The sequence below is a fragment of the Meles meles genome, chromosome 17 (assembly GCF_922984935.1).
Source record: "Meles meles chromosome 17, mMelMel3.1 paternal haplotype, whole genome shotgun sequence".
NCBI classification, from domain to species: domain Eukaryota; kingdom Metazoa; phylum Chordata; class Mammalia; order Carnivora; family Mustelidae; genus Meles; species Meles meles.
In genome coordinates, this window is record NC_060082.1 from 38,353,795 (window position 1) to 38,381,330 (window position 27,536).

Consider the following 27,536-nt stretch of genomic DNA (forward strand, 5'->3'; position numbering starts at 1 on the left):
CCGTCTCCCAACCCCTCTTCCTCCAAGGTGTGCCCATTCCCAGGCAGGCTGCCCCTCCCCAGTGGTAGAGCACCTGTCCACTCCTGCCAAAGCCCCCAATAAAGCTCTCGTGGCACCTCACGGGCTGTGCTCCAGGCTGACCACAACAGGCTGGGCAATGTGATACTTGGGAAACCACAGGCCCACCTCTGGAACTGGGGCAGGGTCTGAGCCACTGAAGCCTCATGGGCGGAGCGTGCAGAGCGGCTAGAGTCTCCGGGGCACGTGGGGGTTCCCGGAGGCGCGCAGGAAAGCCACATCTGCATGCCCAGCACCACTGCGCCTACCCGCTGAAGGAGCGAGGGAATTGGTTTACCTGTGTCGGGTTCCAGACTGAGAGAGCAGAGCTGCCCAGCTCAGGCCTCCGAGAGCCGCGCACACGCCACCCGTCAGGACACAAAGTAGTCGACCAGAATCCCGAAGAACTCAGTGCCCCTCAGTAGCGCCTTCACGAGCCCCGTCCTTAGGAAACACGGAGCCAGCGGTGCACATTAGCTCCTCCGAGGCCGTGTCCTGTTACGGCTGTGGGAAGTGGTAGGAGCGCACGCACTTGTTCAGACTCAACTCAAGGTCCTCAGCCTGCCCAGGGGGCCTATGGCGTGCCCCGGCCTTTGGAGGTGAACGTGAGCCCCCGCAATGGGCTGTTGCTGCCCACAGCTCCCTGCTGAGCACTGAAGACAGTCATGGTGCTTGCGCGCAGAGCGCCTCCCGTGTGCTTTACCCACTTCACACACGTGCTCCCGCGACAGCTGGGCGGTCCCTGAGCCACAGGGGGCATGGCGGCTTGGGGAGGGGCCTGTCCGACCGTCCTGGTCCTTGTGCCCCGGCACGGTGCCCTCCCACCCCCTAGAAGTAACTGTCCATACCCTCGCCCCTGGAGGGCAGTCTGGCCGTGAGCCTTTTCTGACCCATGCGGGATGCGCAGGACAGCCTGTGTGGGATCTGCTGGCGGCCCCTGTGCCCTCCTCCCCGCCGACCACGTCCCATCTGCGTGGCTGCATGTCCTGCCCCCAGCTCACCTGAGTTCACCTGTATGCCCTGTGCCCCTAGAAGTGTGGGTACCCCATCACTCCAGGGCTCCTGCTGTGTCCTCCGTGGGCCAGGCAGGTGGCTGGACCAGGAAGACAGCGCGGCTGGCTCGTGTCTTCCCACGAGTGAGTCCTCCTGCCTCTGTCCAGGTCACCTCCCCACTAAGGATGTCACCCAGCCCTAGAACCCTCCCATCATGCGGGGGCTGTGTTCACCTGCGTTCACCCCATCCTCAGCTTCAAACTCCCAGGGGTGGACAGGGTTTGGAGCTGTGTGCTTGTGTTCACAGGTGACTGCTGGCTCCTGGCAGCCATTGCCTCCCTCACCTTGAATGAAGAGGTCCTGGCTCGCGTTGTGCCCCTAAACCAGAGCTTCCAGGAGAGCTATGCGGGGATTTTCCACTTCCAGGTGACTTGATGTTGGTACCGGCTTCTCCCCAGTGGGTCCTGGGGGGCCAGGGATAGGACCTGGTGTGGGGGAAGGATAGGTCTTAGGGCATAAGGACAGGACCTGGAGAGCTGTGGACAGTTCTTGGAGGGTAAGGACAGTACCCGGGAGGCCAAGGACAGGACCAGAGGGCTAAAAGAGTTCCTAGGGGGTGGTAAGGACAGGTCCTGAGTGGGAGTGCTAAGGGCAGTTCCTGGAGACTAGAACAGGTCCTGGGGGCTAGGACATATCCTGGGGGCTAAGGACAGGCCCTAAAAGACCAGAACAGGTCCTGGGGGTAAAGACAGGTCCTGGAGACCAAGGACAGGTCCTCAGGGGTAAGGACAGGACCTAGGGGCTAGAAGAGTTCCTTGGGGGTGGGGGGTAAGGACAGGTCGTTGGGGAGTGGCTAAGGGCAGTTCCTGGGGGCTAGAACAGGTCCTGGTGGGCTAAGGACAGGACCTGGGAGGAGTAAGAACAGCACCCGGACAGGGTAAGGAGGAAGGTCCTAGGAGTTAGGAACAGGTCCCAGAGGCTGGAATAGGTCCCCATGCTCAGCCAAGTGTATCAGACCCTTAGGACCGTGCTGTTCTGTAGAAGGACTTGGAGAGGCTGCCTCAGGCTCCCTGGCCTGCTCCTGACAGGGGGCCTGCCAGGATAGCAGTAGGAAGGCTCTCCGAACAGGCAGGGAGGTGGAACAGGCACTCGGGAGGTCATTCCCAAGTTTAGAAAAGCCTGTTTCGGGACATCTGAGACAAAATAGTGAGCTGTTGCTCGCTGCCTTCTTTTATGCTGGTAAATGAGAAGTAGCATCCTTGAGAGAGCAGGAGACTCGGGGCACAGTCCAAGACGTGGGTCTGGGCTTGGAGGGAAGGACAGGTGCCTTTGCCCTCAGCTGCTCATTGAGGCTGTGCCAGGCAGAGGAAGGGCAGCATCTCCTCCCAGGACGGGCTTGCGGAGGCCAGGGGTCCCCATGTGGCTGCCGGCCCCTCCCCCAGCCCGTCCCGTGTCCCCTGCCCCCCAGTTCTGGCAGTACGGCGAGTGGGTGGACGTGGTCGTGGACGACAGGCTGCCCACCAAGAACGGGGAGCTGCTATTCGTGCACTCTGCAGAGGGCAGTGAATTCTGGAGCGCGCTGCTGGAGAAGGCCTACGCCAAGTGAGTAACTGCAGCCCTCCCTTGGGCAGCCTGGGTCCTGGAAGTGGCAGGTGGGGGTCAAGGACGACTCTGGCCAGAAGTGGGGTCTCAGTGCCAGGAGTGCTTGCCTGGCGGGTGCCTGGCCATGTCGTGCCTGATCAGTGACCGTGTTCACCACGTCGCGGCCACGTTAGCCACACTTCCCACACAGGAATGGGTGTGGCCCAGACTGCTGACCTTGAGGGTGACCTCCACTTCTTTGTCAGCTAAAGACAGTGGAGTTTTTGCCAGTGGGTGTTCCTGGCCCCTGAAGAGGGATGGAAAGCTCGGGAACTGGTGCAGAACGTATGGTGTGCCATTAGCCAGCCCACAGCCTGTCGTCCCCGAGCCCCACGGCAGCGCCCCCGCAGGCAGTCCCCTCCCACCCTGGCCGCCTGGGCTCTCCGGCGTCCAGAGATGGCCGTCCCTGGCAGCTGCTGCCGGGGTGGAGGGCCAGGCTCCCCGTGGCCAGGAGTCAGCGTCTGGGGCCTGGGAGCCACATCTCCGTCACGCGCCCCGTCACACAGCTAGAAGCCGCAGGTTGTGCTGTGCGTAGACCCTTTTTCATTAGCGAGTTGGTGTGTTCTAAGCAGCCAAGGAGCCGGCTGGCCCTTCTGGGGACCTCAGTACAGGAGGTCAGACCTGATGACTGCCGGGGCCTTGCCAGTCGGGCTGCAGATTTGCTGGAGCCCAAGTCCCGGGGAACCTGAGCGGAGGGTCCCTGGAGCCCCCGGCCAAGAAGGCATGGGGTCAGGGTCAGGGCGGGAGGTCGGATGGGGGGGCACTTTGAGAAGCAGCAGCGGCATCTGTCCCCCCTCAGAGTCAACGGCTGTTACGAAGCGCTGTCAGGGGGCGCCACCACTGAGGGCTTCGAGGACTTCACCGGGGGCATCGCCGAGTGGTACGAGCTCAGGAAGGCCCCTCCCAACCTGTTCAGGATCATCCAGAAGGCCCTGCAGAAGGGCTCCCTCCTCGGCTGCTCCATCGATGTGAGTGCAGGCCCTTCTCCCAGCTCTGGCGGGCGCGAGCCCATCCCCGTCCGCCAGGAGGGCTGTGACCTGGATCCCAGGGGTGGCCAGCAACAGCCAGGCTATGTAGGGGACAGCTGATGGGGCAAGGGCGCCTCTGGGCACCGCCAGCTTGGACTGCGGGTTCTGCAAGTCCCCTACCCTCTGCTGGTCCCTGGGGAAGGACCCAGTGCAGACACCCGCCCCTGGGGAGAGGCCCTGCATGGCCTGGAGCCTGGCACCCTTCCCCTTCCGATCTGCAGGGTCTGCAAGCCTGTGGGAGGCTCGGGAGGGGCTGTTTCCTCATGGTGGCCTTGCTGGCCGCAGGGATGTGTGCACCCCCTCATGTCCCCAGGCGTCCTCTGGATAGGGGCTGAGTCCACTCCCCACTCCTGTGCCACCGGGAACACGTTCCCCATGGGGACAGAGAGAGAAGCCCCTGCTCTTGGGGCCAGAGTCTCTGTCTGATGTGCTAAAAAACCAAATTCAACCTAGTAAACTTGAAGAAATACTTGATTTTATTAAGTGTTCCCTGGGGGAGGGTCTTAGACTGCAGATGACCCCGTCTCTGGGGGTGGAGACTGGCGGTTAAGACTGCATTTCTGGGGGTGCCGAAACTGTATCGGGATTGTGTGGCAGGCCCGGGCTGGGGCTCGGCCCACGGTCTTCTCTCTGCCAGACTGCGGGCCGGAATTCTGGCTTGTTCTGCAGACCCTGCTCTCAGGCCTTCTTCCCACTGACTGAGACAGACACACCAGCCTCCCTTCTCTCATAGTTGGGGGGAACGGGGGACCCCTAAGGAAGTTCCGATAGAACAGGAGCAAATCCCACAGATGGCCACATACACAGAAGTGTCCTCGGGGAACCCCGCAGCGGGGCCAGGCCAGACCACAGGCTCCGGGGCCACCTGATCCCGTCCTGGGTCTGTCCTGAGCCCGGGGCCACCAGCCCCACTCTAGGGTTCTGCGAAGGCTCATGAATGCCTCCCACTCACCGGTGCAGCGCTCTCCCCCTGGCTGCCCCTGCTGTCCTCCCCGTCTGAGAGCTGCCATGGGAGGCTGGCACTGAGGGCCTCAGTGGACCCGGGGGAACAGAAGGTAGAGCGAGGCTGCGCCCAGTGGCCTGACCCCTCCCATGTTTCCAGATCACCAGCATGGCAGACTCAGAAGCCATCACGTTCCAGAAGCTGGTGAAGGGGCACGCGTACTCAGTCACCGGGGCCGAGGAGGTAAGGTGGACAGAGGTTTGCAGGGGGGTACCCAGAAGCACGTCTGGTGGGGGACTGCCTGGGTGGGGCTCACGGTCTTACAGCCCCGCTGCCAGGCCTCCAACTCATGAGGCCCAGGGAGCCGGGCCAACAGGCCTGGAACTGCTGCCAGCCAGCATCTGCCCTCTGTGGGCCGCGGGCCAGCTCGGGCGCTCTCCATGCGGTCCACGGTTGGTCCACGATCGGTCCACGATCGCCCCGCCCTAATGGACCCGCTAGAGATCAGAGACAGTGACCGCAGCTGGCTAGTGCCAGGGTCTCTGCACAAAATGCCTTTGCATTTGATCTTGCCACAGTGTCTGCGCCCGAATTCCTATTCAGGTCTGACCGCATTTCTCCAGCTCTCTGGAGAGTTCTCTCTCCCGGAGCATTCTCAGGTCAGAGAGATGGTGACGGTGTCCCCATGGGGCCAGCGTGGCAAGCCCAGGGGCCCCCCAGCAGGTGCGCGAAGCGTGTAGCAGTGGCCGTTACTGGACACCGCACATGCTGGCGTGCAGCTGGTCTTGCGTCCTGTAGGGGGACCCCGCATCCTCTGACCAGCCTGGGCCTCCGTGTGGTGTTTGACCTTAAAGTTTGGTGTACTCTCCGCCCACCTCTGACACACATGCATCTTTCTCTTCGGAAAAAGCCCAAGTCTATGGAAAAGCTGAAACGACAGCGTAATAGGAAATACCCGAACACTGTTTCCCTAGACTCGACGGGATTTTCCACGTCTGTTTTGTGTTCCCGTGCTGTTTTTTGAGCCATTTGGAAGTGAGTCACAGATGTCAAACTTGGCTCCTGAATGCGTCTCCCAGGAAAGAGACGCCGTCTCGCATGGTGCCAGTGCCGTTTTCCTGCCGAGGGAAATAAACATGAATCCCGTTACAGCATCGAGTGCAGAGTCCGTAGTTACCCTCCAACTGCTGCCCGCCCTTCGTAGCAGCACCTGCCGGGACTCAGATCCAGGCTGGGCGTCCCCTTCCGCTCGGCCCTTTTCCTGTGGTGGGGGTGAGGGCAGCGCGTCCTCCGCTAGTCAGGAGGCTCGGGGGCACTGTGCACTGGCGCCCCAGGCTCACAGCGTCTGCCATGGGCTGGACCCCCCAGAACGGTCCATGCCCAGCAGCAGCGAGTGGCCGGGGGTCCAGCCCTTCTCCCTCTCGTGACCCCCCCATAACACAGACCTGACACCTCCTGACTCATGGACGGGGTGCTTTGGGACTGAGTGCCTCTAAGCCCAGCTTGAACTCCACATCCTCCCCTCTGCTCCCCATAACCCATCTTCAGGTCGAAAGTGCAGGAAGCCTGCAGAAGCTGATCCGTATCCGCAACCCCTGGGGAGAAGTGGAGTGGACTGGGAAGTGGAACGACAAGTGAGCCGGGTGCCCTCCCCGGGAGGTGCGGGGCATCCAGGAAGGGAGACCGCAAGGCTGGCGGCTGGGCCAGGGCCGGGGGCTTGCCATGGGGGCCCAGAGACGGGTCCCCACTCCCGGGGGCCACTCAGGGCATGTGCCCCTCTAACCCATCTGCGTGCCTACCTGCACGCCCTGGGCTCCTTCCATCACCCTGTGGTGCACACCTTCCCTGGAGCAGTCAGCCGCTGGCAGGCCTTCCCGGGGTGGGGGAGGGCGGGCAAGGGGCCGGTGCCTCCAGCTCAGCCACTCGTGGGGTTTTTCGTTCCCCTTATGAGAGCTGCCACTTTTGGGCCGCCCGCGCTCTCCCCTTCTCCCTCCGATGGGTCGTGTCCTGTCTGCCCTCACCGCCCTGCCCAAGGCTACAAGCCTCACCCAGCCGGGGGTGGTCTGGGCCCCTCAGATGTGCCGGAGCGTGTCCCTGGGCCTGCATTCTCGGGTCCTGGGGACAAGGCCTCAAACAGCACTGGCTTCTAATGCCCATCCTGTCCCGTGGTTCTCCAGCTGCCCCAACTGGAACACTGTGGACCCAGAGGTGAGGGAGCAGCTGACCAAACGGCACGAAGATGGAGAGTTCTGGTAAGGCTGCAGGGAAGGGGGTCTGCCCAGGGGGCTCTGGGGAGCTGAGCCAGGTGATGTCTTCGGGGCACGGAGGCATGGGAGTGGCTTTTGTCATCGTCCTCTGTTCCCTAGAAGACCCTGAATGAAACCCTTCTTCCTCCTCCCCGATCTGTCCCTCTCAACAGTGGGGTCTCAGAGCTGAGCAGCTTCATAGAGAAGCCTGTTCAGATCCCGTGGAAGAGACACGGCCTTTCTCCCCCGCAGCGCTAGGGTCATCCCAACACCTTAGGAAATGGGCCCTTGGATAGCAGGGCTGGGCCCGTGGGTGGGCCCCACCACCACCACCGCTGCCTCCACGCAGCCTGGCTCAGTGCTCAGAGCAGCCCGACCTCCGCCAGCTCTCTGTCCGGCCTTGGGCAGAAGATCAAGGTATGTGTCCACAGGTTGTCTTGTAACCTGGGTGCCTGTGTCCCCCGCCTCTGCCAGGATGTCTTTCAGCGACTTTCTGAGGCACTACTCCCGTCTGGAGATTTGCAACCTGACCCCTGACACCCTCACCAGTGAGTCCTATAAGAAGTGGAAACTCACCAAGATGGACGGGAACTGGAGACGGGGCTCCACGGCGGGAGGCTGCCGGAACTACCCCAGTAAGACCCCACTGTGCCCAATTCCGGCTCATGCCCTCGGCCCCTCTGTCCCCGGGCAGCCAGGCCCGCAGGAAGGGACCTCACCCGCGGGCCCTAACACATAACACAGCCCACAGTCCAGGCCCCGCCCTTGGGGATCCCGGGACCTTCTGCTGCATGGGCGGGGGCCCCTCTCCTTGCACCGCAGACACTGAGTCCGCAAGACCTCCAGGTTGGGCCCGAGGGACTGTCCCAAGGGGCTGATCAGGCTGTTCCTTGGGTCTCGGTGACCAGTTCCTGTGGCTCCATCTTGGGAGATGAGGCTGCCTGGGCCCGCAGAGGTTTAGGGACCTGCCCTGGGCCGTGAGCTCCCAGGGACTTGAGCACACGTGGTCTGGCGGTGGGGCGGCAGGTCTGGGTCCTGTGTTGTGGATGAGGGACCCAAGGATCCCAGTCCGGCAAGCAGACGGGTCCCTCCGGCCCAGAGCCCCTCATCCTTCACCTCAAGTGTGCAGCCTCCAAGTGGCGGTTCCAGAGGTGCTGGGAAGGCACTGTGCCCCAGCCGCTACGTCAGGGGTTGGCAAACTCTTGCAAGGGCCAGATGGCAAATATGTGGGGCTTTGCAAGCCATCAGGTTTTGTCACACTCCCGGCTCTACAGCTGTGGCCCGAAGGCCATCAAGTGAAGACATACAGCTGTGTTCTAATAAAACTTTATCAGTAAAAACAGGCAGCCGGGCACAGGGTTGGGATCAGCCAAGCCCAGCCCTGGATGGTGCCTTTCTTTCCCCAACAAAGAGCTTTATCCTATTAGAGGGGAAGGCAGTCAGCACAATTATCCCTAAATGTGAATGAACCTCAGGTCCCTCCCGTAAATAGGTTTTGAAAGTGGGGAGGGCGACACCATGGGGACAACAGGACAGGCTTGGGGGGACAAAGGACACAGAAAAAGAGGCTTAAGTTGTGCACAGGATGTTCCTGGCCTCTGGGTTCACTGGAGGTGCAGGGGTGCGTGCCCCCGCCTGCCCAGCCAGGCCAGCTGGGCAACCTCTGACTTCCCAGACGAGCGTGGGGAGGGAGAGGTACCGCCAGGGGACTGCTCAGCTCTAATGGCCTCTTCCAGAATGATGACCATCAGTCCCTGAGACCAGCCTGCGGGTGGGTGGAGGGAGTGGTACAGAAAAGTCCCCACCATGTTTAGATGAGCGCCGCCGCGCCCCCTGCCAAAGCCCCCTGCCATGCCCACTGCCCACCTCTGCTGCACCCCTGCACCCCCACCTGGGGCTCCCACGTTCTGAGTGACAGAGCCCGGCCCCCTCTGGCCGCAGACACCTTCTGGATGAACCCTCAGTACCTGATCAAGCTGGAGGAGGAGGACGAGGACCAAGAGGATGGAGAGAGCGGCTGCACCTTCCTGGTGGGCCTCATCCAGAAGCACCGGAGACGCCAGAGGAAGATGGGCGAGGACATGCACACCATCGGCTTCGGCATCTACGAGGTGCGGGCAGCATCACGGTGGGGCTGCCGCCTCCCTTCCTGCCCACATCTCAGCCCTGGGACCCAGGCGGGACCCAGACAGGGAGCTGGGCCAGGGCATAGCGAAGCTTCCACGAGAGCCGGCATCTGGGCCCGGCCGGTCTCGAGAGAAGGCTTGAGGTCCCTGCAGGTGCTGAGCTGCTGCCTGGGCCCCCACAGCCAGCTTCCTGGGTAGTCCACTCTATTTATAGGGGCCTCTTGCCTCTTCTGAGACCCTACCCCCAGGCCTGGCACCACTCTCCTTGGAACAAAGGAGACTTAAGAACAGAGCTTCTTGAATCCCATCTGGGAATACGGCAAGGGCAGGAACTGTTCCAGCGCCCAGCTGATGGGAGCCCAGCCCGGTGCAGGGCCTGGGAACAGCTCTGGACAGGGAACACTGGCTTTCATGCTGTCTCCCGCACGTCCTTGCATTCGAACCATGTTCAAGAAAAGCCCAGCTCAGCCGCAGGCAGAAAGCGGCTGCCTGCCCATCTGGGGCTAGACCCCGGCACCCTCTCCACTCCTCCCTGCAGCACCGACCAGATCCGTTCCACTGGTGGGTAGAGCCCCCAGTGGGCCCCCCTGTTCCGTGAGGTCACCAGCGAGGTCACAGGGACAGCCTGAGCCACCTGAGAAGCCCACACCTGGTAGAAGTCAGCAGCCTGGAAACATGGCCCTGCTCGCTCCTCGCGGGCAACGTGGCCCCGGGACACCTGCCCATTTGCTCACCAAGCAGAGTCGGTTAGATGCCATCATTTCATAAATTATTTATTTATTTTTATTTATTTGACAGAAATCACAACTAGGCAGAGAGGCAGGCAGAGAGACAGGAGGAAGCAGGCTCCCTGCGGAGCAAAGAGCCTGATGCGGGGCTCGATCCCAGGACCCTGGGATCATGACCTGAGCCGAAGGCAGAGGCTTTAACCCACTGCCACCCAGGTGCCCCTAGATGCCATCATTTCAAACAAGGCCCATGACTCCGAGCCCCTTCGTCTCTGCAGTGGGAGCTGAGGGCTTCAGATCTGGGATGGAGTGGCCCAGGAAAACACAGACTGACACACTACCCTCCCCTTACCCCCACCTCACGGGGATGGGATGCCCCCGGGGGCTCTGGCAGCAGCCAGGAGCTGATGCGTGCTGCCCTCCAGCCCGGCGGCACCCCTTCACTGCCCTGTCTGCCCGAGGGCACAGCACTGCTTCTGCGAGCCGGGGGGCGGAGTAAGCTGGCCCTGTTCCTGCGGGGCTCCGGGCCTCGGGCTTAGTCTCTGTGAGTCAGGAACAGTGCGAAGGGCTCAACCGTGAGGTGCCGATCAGGGCTTCATTTTCAGCGTGGGAATGCTTGGGTCGCTTGGAAAACAACCACCTTGTGGACACAGTTGTGAATGAGCTGCTGCAGATGGACGGCGCAGTCAGGCCTTCCTGCAGCCGCCCTGTGGGCCGAGTGACTCATTCCCCTCTCTCCCTGCAGGTCCCAGAGGAGGTACGCCTGGCAGACGTTGGCACGGGATCATCAGTGGGCACAAGGCTTAGACCACCAGCTTAGGGGTCCTGTGAAGCCTGGGCAGGGGCTGGCGGCTGCGAAGGATGAGGCCCCATGCCCTCCGGGCCCTGGTGAGGTGGCTCAGGTCCCAGACCCTGCTGGTCGGAGCTCAGGGCCAGGCCTCCTGGGCAGCCCCACGGGACCTGTGCATGTGTGGTCCTGGGACAGCAGGAGGCTCTTCAGAGTCCCCCAGTTGTCCTAAAATAAGCCCCAGGGGAACGAGGCACCCCACAGACTGTGAGATAGTGTGGGAACACAGACGGAGGCCTGGATCCCCAGGCAGGCCCTGTCCTTGCTTCCATCCATGTGGCACACCACGCACATCCCTGAGCCCCTGTGAGGAAGCCCGAGGACCTCCACAGGCAGATGGGGCCTCTCTGCAGAGCTGGGCACACGTGCGGCTCCTGCTGCACGCGCCTCCAGGTCTCCCCGGGCCACTCCTCTCTGGATGTGGAACGACCCAGACACTGTGCAACTGACTACCCCCTGCCCCCGTTTCCGTTTGTCCACCAGATGTACGGACAGACCAACATCCACCTCCCCAGAAACTTCTTCCTGACGCACCGAGCAAGGGAGCGGTCAGACACCTTCATCAACCTGCGCGAGGTGCTCAACCGCTTTAAGCTGCCGCCGGGAGAGTACGTCCTGGTGCCCTCCACCTTCGAGCCCAACAAGGATGGGGACTTCTGTGTCCGCGTCTTCTCCGAGAAGAAAGCCGACTACCAGTAGGTGGCCTGACTGCCCCGCCCTCCAGGTCCCTGCGGCTGGTCCCGACCCTCCAAGGCTCCCGATGCCTTGGTCTGGGACACCTGCTGCTGCCCAGGTTAGCAGGGGAGGTGGGGTCAAGAAGGACTTGAGTGTTGTCGCTCGACGTCTCTGCGGTTCCAGCATAGTGGTGTGTGGTCAGGTTCACCATGACCTTACGTAACCACACAGACCGACTGGCAAGCGCAGACCCCGTGGCCACACACTATCCTGCCCAGGGTGGGCGCCAGTGGGCCCTGTCCACCTGCCACTGCCATCAGGACGGCCTCACCTCACAGCGGCCACCGCCTGGACCATGTCTCTTCAGTTAGGTGCCTGATTGCAAGAGACATAATCCACCTCGGACAGCTTAACCAAAAGGGGATTTACTGAAAGACCAGGGGGCTTTGAGCGGACAGGAAACAGACACAGCAAACAGCCACGTGCTCCCTGTCCAAGACCCAGGACCATGTGTGCAAACTGCCGGGTCAAGCCAGCCATGGGCCTAATGGCTTCTGCCAGATGCAGGCATGGCAAACCAGACTCTTGACGGCCTGGCATGGGATCCTCAGGCCCAAGAAGGACCTTCTGACTCTTAAGTCCCTTCATTGTGGAGAGGGACTCAGCCCTGCAGGCAGCACTGGGCGCGCAAACTACACCCCGGCCTCAGTGACACAGTTTCCTTCTGTCTCCAGGGTCGTTGATGACGAGATCGAGGCCAACCTTGACGAGGTACGTGCAGCCCCTAGACTCCCACCCCTGCTCTGCCGCGGACCACTCAGGGCCCAGAGCAACAACACAGGATCGCCAGGGTTTAGGAGGACTTGATGCCCACAACTCCAGACTAGGCTCTGCTTCCCGCACCCACGCTGACCACCGTGCGGGATTCAGATTTCCACCGTGCGGGACTCGGGTGTCCAATGACCCCCTGGTCTCAGTTTCCTTAATCATAAAATGAAAACGCTGGGCGACAAGGTTCCCATGGCCCCAAGGGCTCCAAGAGGTTCTGTTGAAATACTGGTGACTCGGGCTCAGGGTCTCTGAGACCCCCCCAGAAGGCTCCCCTGCTGTCCCCAGGCCTGATAGCCCTCGGCTCAGTGGCTTGTCCTTGGTCCCCAGGAAGAGACTGGTACAGTCCCAGAGGGCCATGTCACAGGTCTAGATCATTCTGGCTAGGCTCTGCTTCTGAATCCCCACTAGTGTAGATCAGGAGGGCCATTCTGGTCGCAGGTCAGAGAAGACACTCTGAGGAGCTCACTAATCCCTCCCACAGAGTTTCTATCCCTCTCCTGTCCGGTCGAGAAAATCGTTCCTTTATTCTTTGCCATCCTTCGTGTCAAGCCCATAACTTGGCCCTTAGGCCCACGGGAGGCGGGGGAGGCCCCCTCCTGGCTCTGACCCGCTCCCAGCCACGTGCCCCTCCTTCCAGATAGAGGCCAGCGAGGACGACATCGACGATGGCTTCAGGAGGCTGTTTGCCCAACTGGCAGGCGAGGTGGGTGTCCCTGTGGGCTCTGCCATGTGCTCTGGTCGCTGCAAAGGGAGGGACGGTCTCATCCTCGAGACTCCAGTTCAGAGGGACAGAGGAAACCACAGAAGCAGAGAGGAAATGCGGATGGAACTCGGGCTCCCGCCCACGTCCTGCCCACACAGTGGGGCTGCCAGCTCAGGGTCAGCTCTGGCCCCGTGTTCCCCATGGTAGGGTTCCTGCTCTCATTTCTCCCACTGCAGCTGGGACGTGGGGCTCAGACCTTATTCTTGATTTTCACAAAGATACCCGGAGCGGGGATGGGGTGGGGACAAGGGTTTCAAATCTCTGCTGTGTTGATTGCGGGAGCCATGTGGGCCTCAGGCTGCTGTCCGCTGCTCCCACTGGTCCAGAACCTGGCGCCTTCCTCTGTCCTGCACAGGAAGCCGGCCCACCCCATCGGAGTGCAGCAGGTGCCCCCCCCCCACCACGCCCCGTCCCGGTCTCTAAGGGACAGAGACATTTCCCCGCTGGTCCAGTCATACACAGGCCCCGCCGCCACCCCCAGGAGGCAAAAGGGACCACGGCCAATCTTGGGGCTCGGTACCCCCCCTTACCCAGTACGTGTGCGTGCACAGAGGCACCTGAACCCCCCGAGAAGTCCTAGGCACAGAGAGAGTGCTGGTCCTAACCAAGCCAGGCCCGAGTTTCATAGGGGAGGACAGCCTGTGGGGCCACACGTGCGCGTGGAGGGGAGGGCTTACCCCTGATACCCTCCAGAGCTCAGAACTGGTGTTGGAAGTCCACCTGGAACAGGTGTACCGTGGGGTCTGGGGGTGGTCGAAATGCACATCACAGACCCTGCCCTGACCCACCTAGTGCACCTGCCCCAGGGTGGGTCTTCAAGGTCCTGTGCCCCCACCATGTAACCACGCTCTGCTTCATGTCCACAGGACGCGGAGATTTCCGCCTTTGAGCTACAGACCATCCTGAGGAGAGTGTTGGCCAGGCGTAAGTGCCCTGCTGGCGCTCCCTGCGCCCTCGCACCCCCTCTCCCGCAGCAACATCTGCGTCCACCCCCGCTGCACTGGGTAGAGGAGTCTCTGAGCACCCCGATGAAACAAAGTACAAAGGGTCCAGGTGGAGGTCAGAGGCCACGCCCCAGTTCCCACCACTGGCGGGCTGTTGCTCGAAGCCGGGTGCGTGACCCCCAGGCTCTTTCCTCGCCCATGAAGTGGGTGGGTGGCTACCTAACTTCCCGGAGGGGTGCCGTGGGGCGGCCCCTCGGAGGAGCAGCTGGTAAGGAGGGCTGAGTCAGCCCCACCCACCGGCCCAAAAGTCCCCAAGCTGTGAACCCCGGCTGTGTGTAGTGGGGTTGCGGATGGAGTCCACATCTCCCTGTGTGGCTGGGGCGCAAGGACGGAGACCATCTTAGACTCAAACCACCGCAACAGTCCGTGAAGCGTCTCCCCAGTGTGCGGGCCCAGGAGCCTCATCTGACGTCCTGTTCAAGCCCATGAGCCAGGCTGGCGACTCCAAGGCTGCGGTGGTGGCAGTCGGGTCTGCTGGAAGAAAAGGGTGATGCAGGAGAGGGGCCCGGGGCAGAGCCGGAGCACCTCCCATGGGCCTTGAGGCTCGTTCACCCCAAGTGTGGTCCAGCCACAGGGGACATGTTTCTTCCCCATTGATTCATCCCAAGAAGCACGGCTGCCCCAGAGCCCCTGAGAGCCTGGATGTCGCTGTGTTCTGGGCAGCAGCCCCGTGCTCCGCCCAGAAGCTGGCCTAACCCCCCCCCCCGCAAGAGCAACCTCTCTAGAAGTACCTGGGCTGGTGGGGTCGCCCACCCCAGAGCACACGGGCAGCGCGCCCAGCTCAGGAGGCACACGTAGCTGGTTCCTCCCGGGCAGGCCGGGTGAGGATAAGAAGCTGGTGTTTGGCCTGGAGGCTGCCAGGCACGAGTGAAGTCACAGAGCTGCTGAGGCATGCAGCCCTCAAAGCTGCCTTGTTCCCACACACACGGAGGCTGGGCGGGCAGGGAAGAGCCAGGCCGTGCCGGGACTCAGCCTCCTGGGCCGCCCACTGATCCAGGCCTCCGCCTGGGCCCGTGGAGGGGTCTGTGCGCACAAGGGCAGCTCAGAGAGAAGCTACGTTACATTTGCAAGGATGTGACAAAGGACAAGTCTCTCGTGGTCTGTGACAAGGGTCTCTGGCCAGCCGCCAGCCACTGCTGTACCCCACTCTCCTAGTGGACCACAGTAGCTCTGGAGAGTGTCTGGTCCTCAGGCTTCTCAGTCTACAGGGACACAGGCTGACATGGCAAATACACGCTCCTCTCTGTCCCCTCTGACCCCGCGAGCCCCCTGTGCCACTAGAAGAGGGTGAAATGGCCCCTGTCCTGGAGGCACACGTAGGCGTTTCTGCCCTGGGGGGGTGGTCCTCTGGACAGCACAGCCCACCCCCCGACCCAGGGATTTCCCCATCATTCTTTGTCTTCTAGGCCAGGACATCAAGTCGGACGGCTTCAGCATCGAAACCTGCAAAATCATGGTGGATATGCTGGACGTATCCTTTCGTGCTGCAGAGCACAGTCGGGGCGTTGAGCCCCCACCAGTCCTGCTCAGAACCCCCCATAGGGAGCGCCAGAAGCCCCAGCCCCCTGCACGGGCAGCGGGAGATGCCCACCCGCTGGGCCCAAGCAGCTTGGGCTGGTTTCCTGAGGGGCCATGGCAAACCTCCCCCGACTGTCCTGTTTCTGGCCTGAATCTGTTTTTCTCAGGTCGTGGGTTTTTTCTCTAGTTAAAGGCACAGGGAGGCCCGTTGTGGGCATCTCTTTCCCAGGGCCACCCGCCCACCTGCCTCACCGCGTTCAGGGCAGGGATTGGGCTGAGCTGCCAGAAGTTTGGTCTCCTGGGCTCCCAGCACCTCCTGTCCCAGTGCCCCCCATGAGGCCCTAGAAATAGTCTCAGAATCACCAAGCACTCCTGCATGTCACCCGACAGAGCCTTTTCGGCAGGCTTGGGGCCCCCGCCAGGCCCTCCACCAGCCCGTGGATGCAGCTCTGGCCCCTGAGTGCCGCGTGAGGTGCTTCAGCTGGTGCTCCACATAACTGTGCGGAGGGCGCCACGCCATCCAGTGACACGCCCGCACGATGCCCCCTAGGGGCCTTCCTTAACCTTCCTTAACGGTGCACAGTCAGATGGCAGCGGGAAGCTGGGGCTGAAGGAATTCTATGTTCTCTGGACGAAGATCCAGAAGTACCAGGTGTGTACCTGGGATGGAAGGCAGGGCGTGCGGCTCCATGTCTGGGACATGTCTGGGAGCACACCCTCTGTGGGGGCAGAAAACGGGGCACCAGGTCCATGTCAGGCTGTGGGTGCTGGTGTGCGCTCCATGGGGATGGAAGGCGGGGCGTCGGGTCTGTGACTGGCCATGGGGGCAGATGCACCCTCTGGGGGGGCAGAGGGACATCCCCAGGAGTGGGGAGTTGACCCCCAGAGGCATGATGGGCAGCAGGAACAGCAAGGACCAGCCTCTGACATGGACCTAGGCTGCTCCCACCCTCCCCTGCTAGTAGCTGGCAACAGGGTCACCTTCCAGCTGCCCTGAAAGTGTCTTCAAGAGCCTGTGCAGCCTCTTGTCCTTTGGACTTTGGACACCCCAGGCACAAAGATGACTTCACAACACGGGTCCGCCATGGCTGGCTTAGCGGACCGACGACACGCATGTGTACAAGCCTGCTCACAGAGAGAGGTGGACACTATTAGCTATTTAAGGCAGAAACGGGGTGACTTTCAGAGGCCAGAGGAGAGGCAGAGCTGGCAAGCTTCATGCCCTCGCGGCATACAGTACGCGCTAACTCGTCACCTGCTGGCTTTGCATTGCGGTCTTTGTAACTGTTTTGCTCATTCCAGAAAATTTACCGGGAAATTGACGTGGACCGGTCGGGTACCATGAACTCTTATGAGATGAGGAAAGCCTTAGAGGAAGCCGGTAAGGACTTGGTTTTGTGTAGAACATGTGAGCGCTTACTCTGCACTGAGGCAGGTGCTGGCTCATCCTTTCTATCCATCCCCCTTTGAAAAGCTCACTGGTAAAATAAAATGCCCGCTGTGCCCTCGCAAGTCCACGTTTCCTTCCGAGGGCCTGGCAGGTCGAGCGGGCAGAGCCAGTTTTCAGCTCACTGGGCCCCCCACCCTGGGTAAGTCCCTCACACCCAGTGGGCATCTCCACTCTGTTGGTTGGGATGTAATCCTTCCACAGAGACCCAAACGGCCATCCTTCTCTCCCAAATGGTGCAAGTGCAGTACCTCCCTTCCCTGCCTGACCACGCTGGCTTGCCGCCACGACATTCTGGCAACAGGCGGACAGGGGAGGGAAAGACAGGCTCCTTGCCTTTCGGGGCACACGTCCCCTCAGCGGGCTGCAAGGCAGGCGGGGAACATGGGCTCACTTTCACATAGCCGTGGCTCAATAGAAATTCTGCTGCTGTGGAAAAGGCAGGAATTCACACTACTTTGCGATAAATGGATTCTGCCCCATGCATCGAGGAAGATTCTCCGAGGTGATTCTGAGCTAAACAGACAGGAGATGAGGCACGGGCAGCCTCGTGTCAGCCAGTGAGGAGACAGGCAGGGCCGGCAGCAGACTGCAATCGGGAGCAAGGGGAGGAAGCGCCATCTTTGCAAAGCACGGGAGTCCCCCCAGGAGAGCGCCAAGGAACAAAAGCAGTTTGTTCAGTCGCTCTGAAGGGTCACTTCCACCGGGGAGCAGGTGCAGGTACAGGCACAGCTGCAGGTGCAGGTGTGGGAGCAGGTGCGGGAGCGGGAGCCGGTGCGGGAGCAGGCACAGGTACAGGCACAGGTGCAGGAGCAGGTGCGGGAGCTGGTGTGGGAGCAGGTGCAGAAGCCGGTGCAGGTGCGGGAGCAGGCACAGGTGCAGGAGCAGGTGCGGGAGCCGGTGCGGGTGCGGGAGCAGGTGCAGAAGCAGGCGCGGGTGTGGGCACAGGCACGGGAGCACTGCGGGCACCGTCTGATGCTCACATCGAGGCTTCGTCCCACCGCAGGCTTCAAGCTGCCCTGTCAGCTCCACCAGGTGATCGTGGCTCGCTTTGCGGATGACGAGCTCATCATCGACTTCGACAATTTCGTCCGGTGTCTGGTTCGGCTGGAAACGCTATTCAGTAAGTGACCCTTCAGGGGAAGGCCCTTCTCAGCCCTGCTGGGGTGAAGGCAGCCCGCCCTTTGCCTCAGGCGAGATCGCTTGAAACAGGACGGATCTGCAGTTGACCATGAAGATCCTTTGCCACGGGGACAGAGGCCAGGAGTAATGGCTTGGGACAAACAGGGAGGACAGTACGGTCTCTGTTCCGCCTCGCTCACGGGGGATGGCCCTTCTTCCTTCGCAGGGGTTTTTAAGCAGCTGGACCCCGAGAACACTGGGACCATACAGTTGGACCTCATCTCTGTAAGTCCGTGGCTCACACGCCCTTCCCTTAGGGGGACAGAGTGCTGGCACCGGGGCACAGGGACCTGTGGCTTAGTGGCCGCTTACTTCAACCTGCACCTTACAAGTCTTCAGGTCCGTGGGAGACAGCCCCAAAGTGGCTGTAAAGTCCCACCACGCACTCTCACTGGCAGCCCCGTCCACGTCTCCTGCTGCCCCTCCTGTCCCCTCCTCCCACTGGCTTTGCCTCGAGTAGGCAGTGGAAGAGGGGGCTGCGGGATCCCTCGTAGGAGAATGAACCGCTGACCAGCACACACGGGAGGCAGTGTTCATATAACAAAACCCTTTGGAGGAAATTCAAGCGGGTTTGGAAAGATCTGTCATGCTTAGACCAGATCCCCCTTTAAAAACACTCCCAATAGTAACTAAGCTTGGGGGATGTGTCTGGAGCCCCCACAATGCCCACCTAGGAGATGATCCTCAAGCCAAACGGAGGGGGGATACTGGTTCCCTGGAAAGCTAAGTACGAGGTGTTCTCTCTGGCCATCCTGATGCCAGAACATTCTCTCACCCCCAGGAGGAAGGTTAAACCTGTGCTCCCAGGCCGTACATTTCCTCTGCTCTCAGGGGAATGGAGCTTGGGGCAGCCCCAGGGCTGGGCGGGGGGCTGAAGCCCCCCGGGAATGACTAGGTCCCACGTACCAGTGAGGAGTGAAGTCGCAAATGGGATGGATGTTGGCACTTGGCCACTCCTTTCCTTGCACTTTGAACTCTGGAGGAAGCCAGCAGCTTAGTAGCTGCCCACCTGCTGTGAGGCGCTGCTGCGAAGGGCTTCAGCCATCTGAAAATCCGTTTGAGCTGGTTACAAAGAACATTAAGTTGCTTTTCCAGCCATACATCCCTGGGGAATACACCCGCCCTGAGGTCACAGCCCATAGCCGAGGCTCTCATGTTTGCTAGGACGAGCCACCGCGCCATGGGGAGCCTGGCAGAAGCCGGGGGTCCAGTCCCATCCCAGACCAACTCGATCAGAATCGGACCCAGATTGCCCACTTTACTCCAACAGGACAAGGGCCAAAGCCACTGGTTTCGGGGATAGCCACAGGCCAGACGCACGTGAGCCTGATGTTCTGTGGCCTGAGTTCCAGGTCATGGTCCGCTGGCCTGTGGTGTCAAGAAGCCGCAAGCCTGTATGCGGAGGCCCCCACCCTGGCTCAGCTTTGTGGGCGGCAGTCAGGTCTCTCAGAATAAATAGCCTTTCGTTTTGCCCCCGGTCTCTGAGCTGATGGCTGTTTCCTCCCTCACAGTGGCTCTGCTTTTCTGTCCTTTGAAGTCCTAACCAAGCTGCCTGAAGACAATCAGCCGAGCACTAGGCCTCCGCAGAGAAACTTTTTATCTGGACCTTGCAATTACGGGAACATTTACTTAAACAGATGATCATAGCTGAAAATAAAGATGCTTTTTGAGGTAGCAGAACGTTCAAACTTCAAAGTCAAAGATTTGCATATTATGATATTAAATGCCAGCGAGTCACTTAACCCTCGGTAAGTGGAAAGAAACCCTGGAATCTGCGTACTGTACAAACTCCAGTCTGCAGCGACAGCCGACCAGGGAGAGGGCGCAGGGAGGTGTTTTAACAGCTGACCGACCGCATGTGGAGTCTGTCTCTGAGGTTCCTGCTGGGAATATTGAGCAACCTCAGGTTTAAAAATGCAGCAGTCCGTGCCCCTGGAGTAAAAGGGAAACCAGGAGGCATCGCGGAGCGACCGAGAAGGCACCCCTATGTCTTGTAGGTCACTCCAGAGACCAGCCTTACGTCAACTCGACCGGTTACCTGTGTGTCTGAGCCCAAACCCTGAGCAGTCTGGTGTCACATGGGGGGTGTCCCATACGCTGAAGGGGATCAGCTCTGGCTCAGCTACCTGAAGCGTGCACCAGCGCAGGGGCCCGGGGTCACGGTCAAGGACAGAATCAGCGGTTCTGCCACCTGGATGTCACCCCTGCCCTGCTTGCGCGTGGAGCCAGGAGGGAAGTGGCGTGGGAGCTGGACCCCCGACTCCACCCTGGGACAATGCTAGCCGCTTTGTGCAAGTATCGCCTTGTTGCCTTACCTTCTCCCACACCTGCTGTTAATAAAGAGCAGCCCAGACCGTCCCGCAGAGTGCTGTCCTTCCTGGAGGGCCTGCCAGGGCTTTGTGCCCACACTGGTCCTGGCCTGCTATGTCTGAACTCCCCTCGTGACAAGAGCAGGCAGCTTAACTCCCCTTTCCTGTGCGACTGTACAATCCGGAAGCTCATAAGTGGTCTCCAAGTAGGTGGGACTCTAACCCGCTTCTGGTCTCCCCTGAGGAGGCCCAGGCAGGCCTTCGGGCATTAGAATGTGACGGGGCCTGGCAGAACAGGCACGGAAGTCCCGGGGGATGCCAGAGGAGTGGGATGCGATGGGATAGGGAGGGGCATCTCCCAGACTCGGCAGGGAGGTGCCCAGGCCCTACATGCGGGCTGAGGGGAGGCAGGGAGGGTTGGCGAGTGTCCTCCACTCAGCAGCACAGGCCAGGGTGCAGGATGGAGGCCTCTGAGGCCCAGGCACGCGGGAAGAGGAGAGGCCCAGGCAAAACCACGTCCGTGCTGCAGGCTCTGGCCCTCTGCTCCTGCCCGGCTGCCCTGGCTCACCCACTCACTTGGCACTGTCCAGTCCCAGCACACGGGAAAGGTCTACGCACGGTAGGACGAAGAGGGGGAAGTTTCTGGGGTTCTCCCACATGGTGCAGCCCTTGCCAACGCCTACTTCACAGGGAGAAGTTAGCCAGTGCATCAACACCCCACATCTTCTGACCCCGCCAGAAGTGGCCCCAGTCCCAGGCCTCCAAGTCTGTGCTGGGCACATGGCCTCTGTAGCTCTCCTGCACGCAGTATCCCAGCACCCTGAGAGCAGCGCCTTCTTCCCAACATAGGACACGCCCTCCTCCCCGCCAAGCCCAGCAGCTCCTCTCCCCCTTCGCCCGTCTCTTCCCTTCTCTCTCTCCTCTCGCTCTGTTCTCCCCTCCCTCCTCTCTTCCTATCTCCTTCCCTTTTTTTTTTCTCCCCACCCTCTTCCTCTCTCCTCTCCCTTCTCTCCCCAGCTTCTTTTTTCTCCTCCTCCTCCTCCTCCTCCCTCCCTCCTCCCTCTTCTCTCTTTTCCTCTCCCATCTCCTCCCCTCCCACAACCACCTGGGCCCTGTTGCTTCCTGTGACCACCACCTACCTCCCAGTGCCCAGACCTATGAAGGAGAACCAGCGGCATCTTCCCAATTTTCTGTGCCTTCAACACCATGAGCTCTGCCCTCTGCCCTGTCCTCCATGTGCCCCCCGTCCCTACTAGAAGCCCCCTTCAGCAGGGCCCACCCTCCAGCTGCCCTACTCCCCCCTCAGAAATCTAAAAACTGCCACCATGAAGATGGCTTAGGGGCATCACTCTAAAAATTCGGGACCAGCGTGTCCCTGGGTCAGACCTGGATCTCTCACGTGACGGGGAATCGCACAGCCATCGGAAATCGTGCTCATGAGCAACGTCACAGGCACGAGGCCATGGCTGCTGAAGCCGCATGCTCTCAACCCCTGCACAGAAACCTGGAGCCGTGACCGGATGTGCTGACCAGACACAGTGATCAGACACAGTGACTGGACGCAGAGACCAGATGCACTGATGGGAAACCTTGACCGGAAACCCTGACCGGACATGGTGACCGGATGTGCTGACCGGACTCAGTGACCAGACATAGTGACCGGATGCAGAGACCAAACGCACTGACAGGAAACCCTGACTGGACGCAGTGATCGATGTACTGACCAGACACGGTGACCAGACATGGTGACCAGATATGCTGACTGGACACGGTAACCAGATGCACTGGTGGGAAATCTTGACTGGAAACCCTGACCAGACACGCTGACCGGACGCAATGACCATTAATGCTGACCAGAAACCCCAAATTGACATGGTGACCAGAAACACTGGCCACACGTGCTGACCGCACAGGCTGACTAGAAAGCCTGACTGGACGCAGTAACCGGCAGTCCCACTAGCGCCCTCAGCTACCCTCAAGCACCGTGACCCCAGGTCCGGGACCTTTCCCTGTACTTGGGGATATTTCCACGAGGACCTCTGATACAAGGATCCTCAGGCTGATGATAAGGGAAAAACAAAAGGAAAATAAAAGTGAAGTTTCTTAGTTTAGGACGAAGGAAACAGATTATCATATTCTCCTAGTTTTCACGTCTTCCCTTCCCATACACCTGAGCGCTTCTTTACAATTTCCCGGCACCTCTGTGTACAATACCTGAGTGGGCCCCTCTGCGTGCCAAGGTGTGCAGAAGTGATGCTGAACTGTGCACCCTGGGCAGGGCCACAGAGATGGTTAGGAAGTGCCAGACCAGGCTCAGAGGCCCTTGCTGCCTCTCGCTTAGCAACTTAAACACCCATCCTCCAGCACCTGGAAGGCTCAGATGAAGGAGTGTGTGACTGTTGATTCTGGGGTGGCAAGTTCAAGCCCCACACTGGGAAAAGAGATTACTTAAAAATAAAATCTTAAAGCAAAACACAGGACACCCCTCACCTCACAGTCCTGTAGCAGGAGTCCCAGCCCGCCCCATGGGACTGGCCGGTCCCAGCAGAGACCCCAGGAGGGGCTTCCCACCGTGGGCAGCAGCTTTCCGCATTCCCTGGCACATGACCCCTTCCTCCTTGTGGCCACCAGTGGTGGGCTGAGTCCCTCACACCTCTCTTGCACCCACCCAGCCCAGGGTGACCTCCCCCTCCTGTCAGCTGATCGGAAAAGTCCCTCACAGAAGCACCTAGATCAGCATCTGGCCAGTAACCAGGACTCCTAGTCTGCTCTGCTCCAGAACAAAACCCCACAGCCTAGAGGCTCACACAACAGATGTCTACCTCTCGGTTCTGGAGGCTTTGGGTCCAAGATCAGGATGCAACCGACTTGCCATCTGGCGAGGACCCTTCCCAGAGTGCAGATGGCCACCTTCTTGCAGTGTCCGCACATGGCGGAGGGGAGGGCTGCAGCCTCTTCCTCCTTTCAAGCACAAATGCCCTTCATGGGGTGTGTGGGGTCTCTACCTGGTGATGTTGTGGGTGCCTCCTTGGCTCCCGGAGGCCCCACCTCCAAACACTGTCACCCCAGAGGAAGGAAGATGGAGGGCGTCCTCAGAATTCTGTCCACCACACATGTCTTCCAACTGCTAGCTCGAGGTGTCTATACTGTTTCTCCATTACCCTGATGAGCGTGGGATATTCTGTCTTTCACTCACCTTTCTTGCTAGAATTTAGATGCTCAGAAAAACGTACAACAAAAAGTGAGCACTTGTTTTCTCATTTGTGGTTTCTATTAACTGCAAAGAGTTCCACTAAGCAGCATGGGTTCCAAAGCCATTCACAAAGTCAGTAACATACTAAAAACCAATGTAGAGACCCTATGTACATTTTCAACCCATGAATGAGTGTAGACAATGTAGACGAGGACAAGACCACTCAAAGAGACTGAGGAGCAGTGAGACCCTCTGTGCCCAGGGTTCTCTATCAAAACCCAACGCAGAACTGACCAACTGCAAAACCAAGTTCTCTGTAAGCAAAACACCACTTCTTCCATGTAATCACATGGCTGGTAAAGAAATACTATTTCCCACTGGGTGAGCCGCCCAAAGGCTTGTGAACTTTAAACAAGGCTTTTAATGACACAAAAAAAGTAAAGCTAGTAAATAGCTTTAGAGTCAAAAAGTTTAATTTTATTATAATTGTTTTTAAAGTCAGCTATGATCTTGACAAATAACATGGGTAAGTCTATACAGCCACGTTTCCAATTTCCAAGATACAAAAGACAATAAATACAGATTCAAATTCGTCCTAAAAACAAGGTTCTAAATCTAATTAGCTGTGGTACAGCTTGGATCCAGTATCACAAACATACGTGTAGTCCTGAAGAACTATCAAACAGGGATTGCAGACACCTGACCAATGGTTAGTTCTCCACCAGCAACATCCACGCGAGGAAACGGAGTCCCCTGGGGGTCTGTTGGGGGGAGAGGCAGAGGAACTGCCTCGATGGCACTGGTCCATTCTGGTGGGGCAGGGGAGGTATAGACAAACACCAACCAGGTGGAAAAGGAAGCCGACCTCCCAGGAGCCCAAACAAGGCCCTATTTCTCAAGAAAAGCAGGATGGTCACTGTTCATCTTCCCGAGTGCTCCATGAACACCGTTCCCCAACAGTGTGGTCAGCTTACTTTTAAGCTCCAGTCCATCATGCTGAACGTCCCCCACAGAGAGCAAATTCTCCAATCCTTCATTTTCTTCCAGAGGACATTCTACATTGTTTTCAAGTTACGTTGTCATTAAAGTCAGTCTTGTGAAATTTTTGCCAAAAACAATCACATTACTTTTTCTTAGTGATAACAAAGATTAATTCTTCAGAAACTAAAATCTGTGAAGTTTCAGGCCAAGCTCCTTTGTCTTGGTTTAATTCTTGGGTACAGCTGCAAGAGAACAGAGACATGCTTTACACGTTGTAGAGACAGAACGCAGGAGTGTAATGGGGGTGATGGCGCTAAGCCCTGGCCCCAGGCTCAGCCTGTGATGGCTGGAGGTGGCCTGTGGCGTGCCGTGTGCAAGGGGGACAGGAGAGATCGGAGTCTGTCAGCTTCACTCACAACAGCCTGACAAACGCTCTCGTGGGACCTGAGACTCAGCCGTGAAATGCCACAGACTGAAAGACTACCGATTTAAGAGAGGGTAAGTGTGGAGTTTTTGTTGGTGGATTTCTGTGGCTTTGTGTTTTCCACAGTAAGAGCAAGAGAGGAGTTTGTGAAGTTCAAAGATCTGCAGTCTGCAAGCCAAGAACAAGTCAAACTAGCAATTCAACTGGCAAACTACACAGAGCCCCCCTCCCCCTCCTCCCACCCAGACAAAAGGAACAAGGTTCCCTGTAAGAAAGGAGAGTCGGACTTCTAGCCAAAACTGAAAAACTAACTGGCAGATCAACACTATACAAAAGACCATTTTCCTGAGAAAAGATTGTTAGTCGATATAATCTTCCAGGCTCCCATCTGAGCCTCTGATTAAAAACTCGTTTATGCGATTTCCATTTTTTCAGTCTCCAAGGAAACCAAAAAAAGTTACTTAGAGTCCACTTCTACCGCAAAGAGATTTCCAAAAGGCTAAGAATATTTCAATGTCCCATTAACATGACAATCTTGGGTCTGGTCTGCAGATGTCAGAGCCTCCTGAGGGCATCCCCCTGCGGGACCAGTGAGGCTTCCCAGTTCCTAAGTCGCAGAACGCTCTGTTAGAGGAGTAAAATAAAGAACTCAGACCCACAGGCAGTTCACAGAGGTTTTCCCAGGGAAGAAACGGTGACAAGTGCCGCTGGTGTTCAGGGGGATATGGCTGCAGGCCAAGCTGCTTCTCTGGGCCGGGGAAGCTTCAGGGGCTCATGGCTCAGGGTTCCTTAGCTCTCATCTGTGCTTCAAAATTTTCATTATGGTCCCACCAGCGGACACCGTCTAAGCCCCAAAGGCTGACTTAACAAGGAACCGTGGACCAGAGGGCAGAGGAAACACAGGAACAGGCAAGGAGGATCAGTAGATGCCAGGTCCCGACACCACGGTCATGCCGTGGAGGTCACGCCACCACCGCAGCGCATTCGCACACAGAGCCCAGGTTCGCGGCCTCAACACCAGAGCAGGTCCGCACGAGGACGAAAACATCCCCCCGCTGTCCTTCAGACACCCCAGCAGTCTCTAGAGGCAGTGTTCTCTGTGCCCCTGTGCCACACCCCTACTGCCCAACAGTGAGCGTGTAGGGGTGAAGCAGGGGTAGAGGCTGGGTGGAGCAGGGGTGGAGGGGGGAGTCATGCTGCTGCCTCTCCCCCACACCACCCCCGCCAGGCTCTTCTGGTTTGGACTCTCCTCTCAGCCTCTCCGTCACCCCTCCCACTCTGCCACCCCCAACCCCTGTGCACATGGGACGTTACTCCCACTCCCTGCCCTCAGCCCACCCTCTTCGCCGCCTCCCTGCAAACGCTCCCCAGAGCCTCCTGGTGAGGGTAGCCACGTCTCTATCCCGGTCTCTATCCCGACGCAGCAGGGCGGAAAGCTTGCACGCACTCACACGATCGGCTTTTGTTTGTTTCCGGCTTTAACAAAGTATAACACTGAACAGGAGAGAAGGCTCTGTCTGCCAGCTCCGCGGATGCTGTAGCCAACGTTATCCATGTCCCACACACTGCTAGGAAGCAGCAGGACCCCCGACCTCAAGGGCTAGCAGGTATGGACATGGGATGCCCACCAAGTGTAAACCTCACACTGTCCAAACTCTAAAATTCCACATGGTGCGAGCAAAGGGCAGTCAGCCGCACAGAGCCCCTGACACAGTGCGGCCCCCGCATACCTGGGTCCCACACACCACTAGGGCCCACGCACACCCGGGCCCCCTGCACACCCAACCCGCAGAGCGACCCGTCCGCATGGCTCGCTCACCCCCAGCAGGTTGCGCGGAACATAGCCCTCCTTGTCGTGCAGACGTGCCCACCACCACTCCGTCTCCTCCTCGTCCTCCCGGCGGATGACAGTCATGCAGTCCCCGTCTCGTAGGGGCAGCTCATCACCGTTCTGAGGCTCATAATCCCACAGCGCGTAAAGGACTCCTTTGTTCATGATGCCCATTTTCTCCTGAACTCCTGAAATGACAGGAGAAACCGCATAGGACATGTGACTAGGACTGCCTGCTCTTCAAACCCTCGGCTCCATGAAGCCACATGAGGAGAGCCGGGCAGGCACCGGGCACCAGAAATACCACATGAAGCCCTCCATGAACAAAAGACCTCAGGGCAGGGGGGATTCCCACCAGACATGTTAGCCTCCGCGATCTTCTCTAAGGCAGCTCAGAAACTACTCTTACTCGGAGTACAGAAAGCCCTGCAGGCCCAGGAATATGATGAACTGCGGGCGTCTAGGCTGTTAGAGGAGCGCGCTTTGCCTGCGGAAATCCAGCGCCGCTGAGCATGGGGACAAGGAATCCTGGAGAAACTACCTCATGCTTGACCTGGAACCTAGAGCAGCCACGACCACAGCTCACAATGACAGTGTCTCCTGAGCAGTCCCTGCCCATTTCCAAGTGGGGAAAGGGAGAGGAAGAAGACTGTAAGACACACGAGAATGCACAAATATTTCAGACACAAAAAGTCTACACAGAGTCAAGTATAAAGTCACGAGGATAGGGAAACTCACAAACGTCCACTTTTACTGTAATAACAGACTT

The 27,536-nt window shown here is 59.2% G+C and overlaps 2 protein-coding genes across 4 annotated transcripts in view; one reads left to right on the forward strand and one right to left on the reverse strand.

Annotated features, from left to right (window-relative positions):
* The window catches only part of CAPN2 (calpain 2), a 41,186-nt gene extending 20,799 nt beyond the window's left edge, over nt 1-20,387 (forward strand). The window contains exons 3-21 of the mRNA XM_045982473.1: nt 1,358-1,476; nt 2,519-2,652; nt 3,491-3,659; nt 4,822-4,905; nt 6,211-6,296; nt 6,840-6,914; nt 7,383-7,543; nt 8,850-9,019; nt 10,508-10,519; nt 11,093-11,304; nt 12,019-12,055; nt 12,753-12,818; nt 13,745-13,802; nt 15,289-15,353; nt 15,984-16,052; nt 16,703-16,781; nt 17,854-17,970; nt 18,196-18,254; nt 19,541-20,387. Coding sequence (XP_045838429.1) covers nt 1,358-1,476; nt 2,519-2,652; nt 3,491-3,659; nt 4,822-4,905; nt 6,211-6,296; nt 6,840-6,914; nt 7,383-7,543; nt 8,850-9,019; nt 10,508-10,519; nt 11,093-11,304; nt 12,019-12,055; nt 12,753-12,818; nt 13,745-13,802; nt 15,289-15,353; nt 15,984-16,052; nt 16,703-16,781; nt 17,854-17,970; nt 18,196-18,254; nt 19,541-19,564 — 1,796 coding nt within the window. The 3' untranslated portion in view covers nt 19,565-20,387. The remainder of the gene's footprint in view (nt 1-1,357; nt 1,477-2,518; nt 2,653-3,490; nt 3,660-4,821; nt 4,906-6,210; nt 6,297-6,839; nt 6,915-7,382; nt 7,544-8,849; nt 9,020-10,507; nt 10,520-11,092; nt 11,305-12,018; nt 12,056-12,752; nt 12,819-13,744; nt 13,803-15,288; nt 15,354-15,983; nt 16,053-16,702; nt 16,782-17,853; nt 17,971-18,195; nt 18,255-19,540) is intronic.
* Nucleotides 20,388-23,992: 3,605 nt separating this feature from the next.
* The window catches only part of TP53BP2 (tumor protein p53 binding protein 2), a 55,605-nt gene continuing 52,061 nt past the window's right edge, over nt 23,993-27,536 (reverse strand). For all 3 annotated transcript variants that reach the window (XM_045982666.1, XM_045982665.1, XM_045982664.1), the window contains 2 exons: nt 26,756-26,955; nt 23,993-24,754 (listed from right to left, as the gene is read on the reverse strand). In XM_045982666.1, coding sequence (XP_045838622.1) covers nt 24,713-24,754; nt 26,756-26,955 — 242 coding nt within the window. In that variant the 3' untranslated portion in view covers nt 23,993-24,712. The remainder of the gene's footprint in view (nt 24,755-26,755; nt 26,956-27,536) is intronic.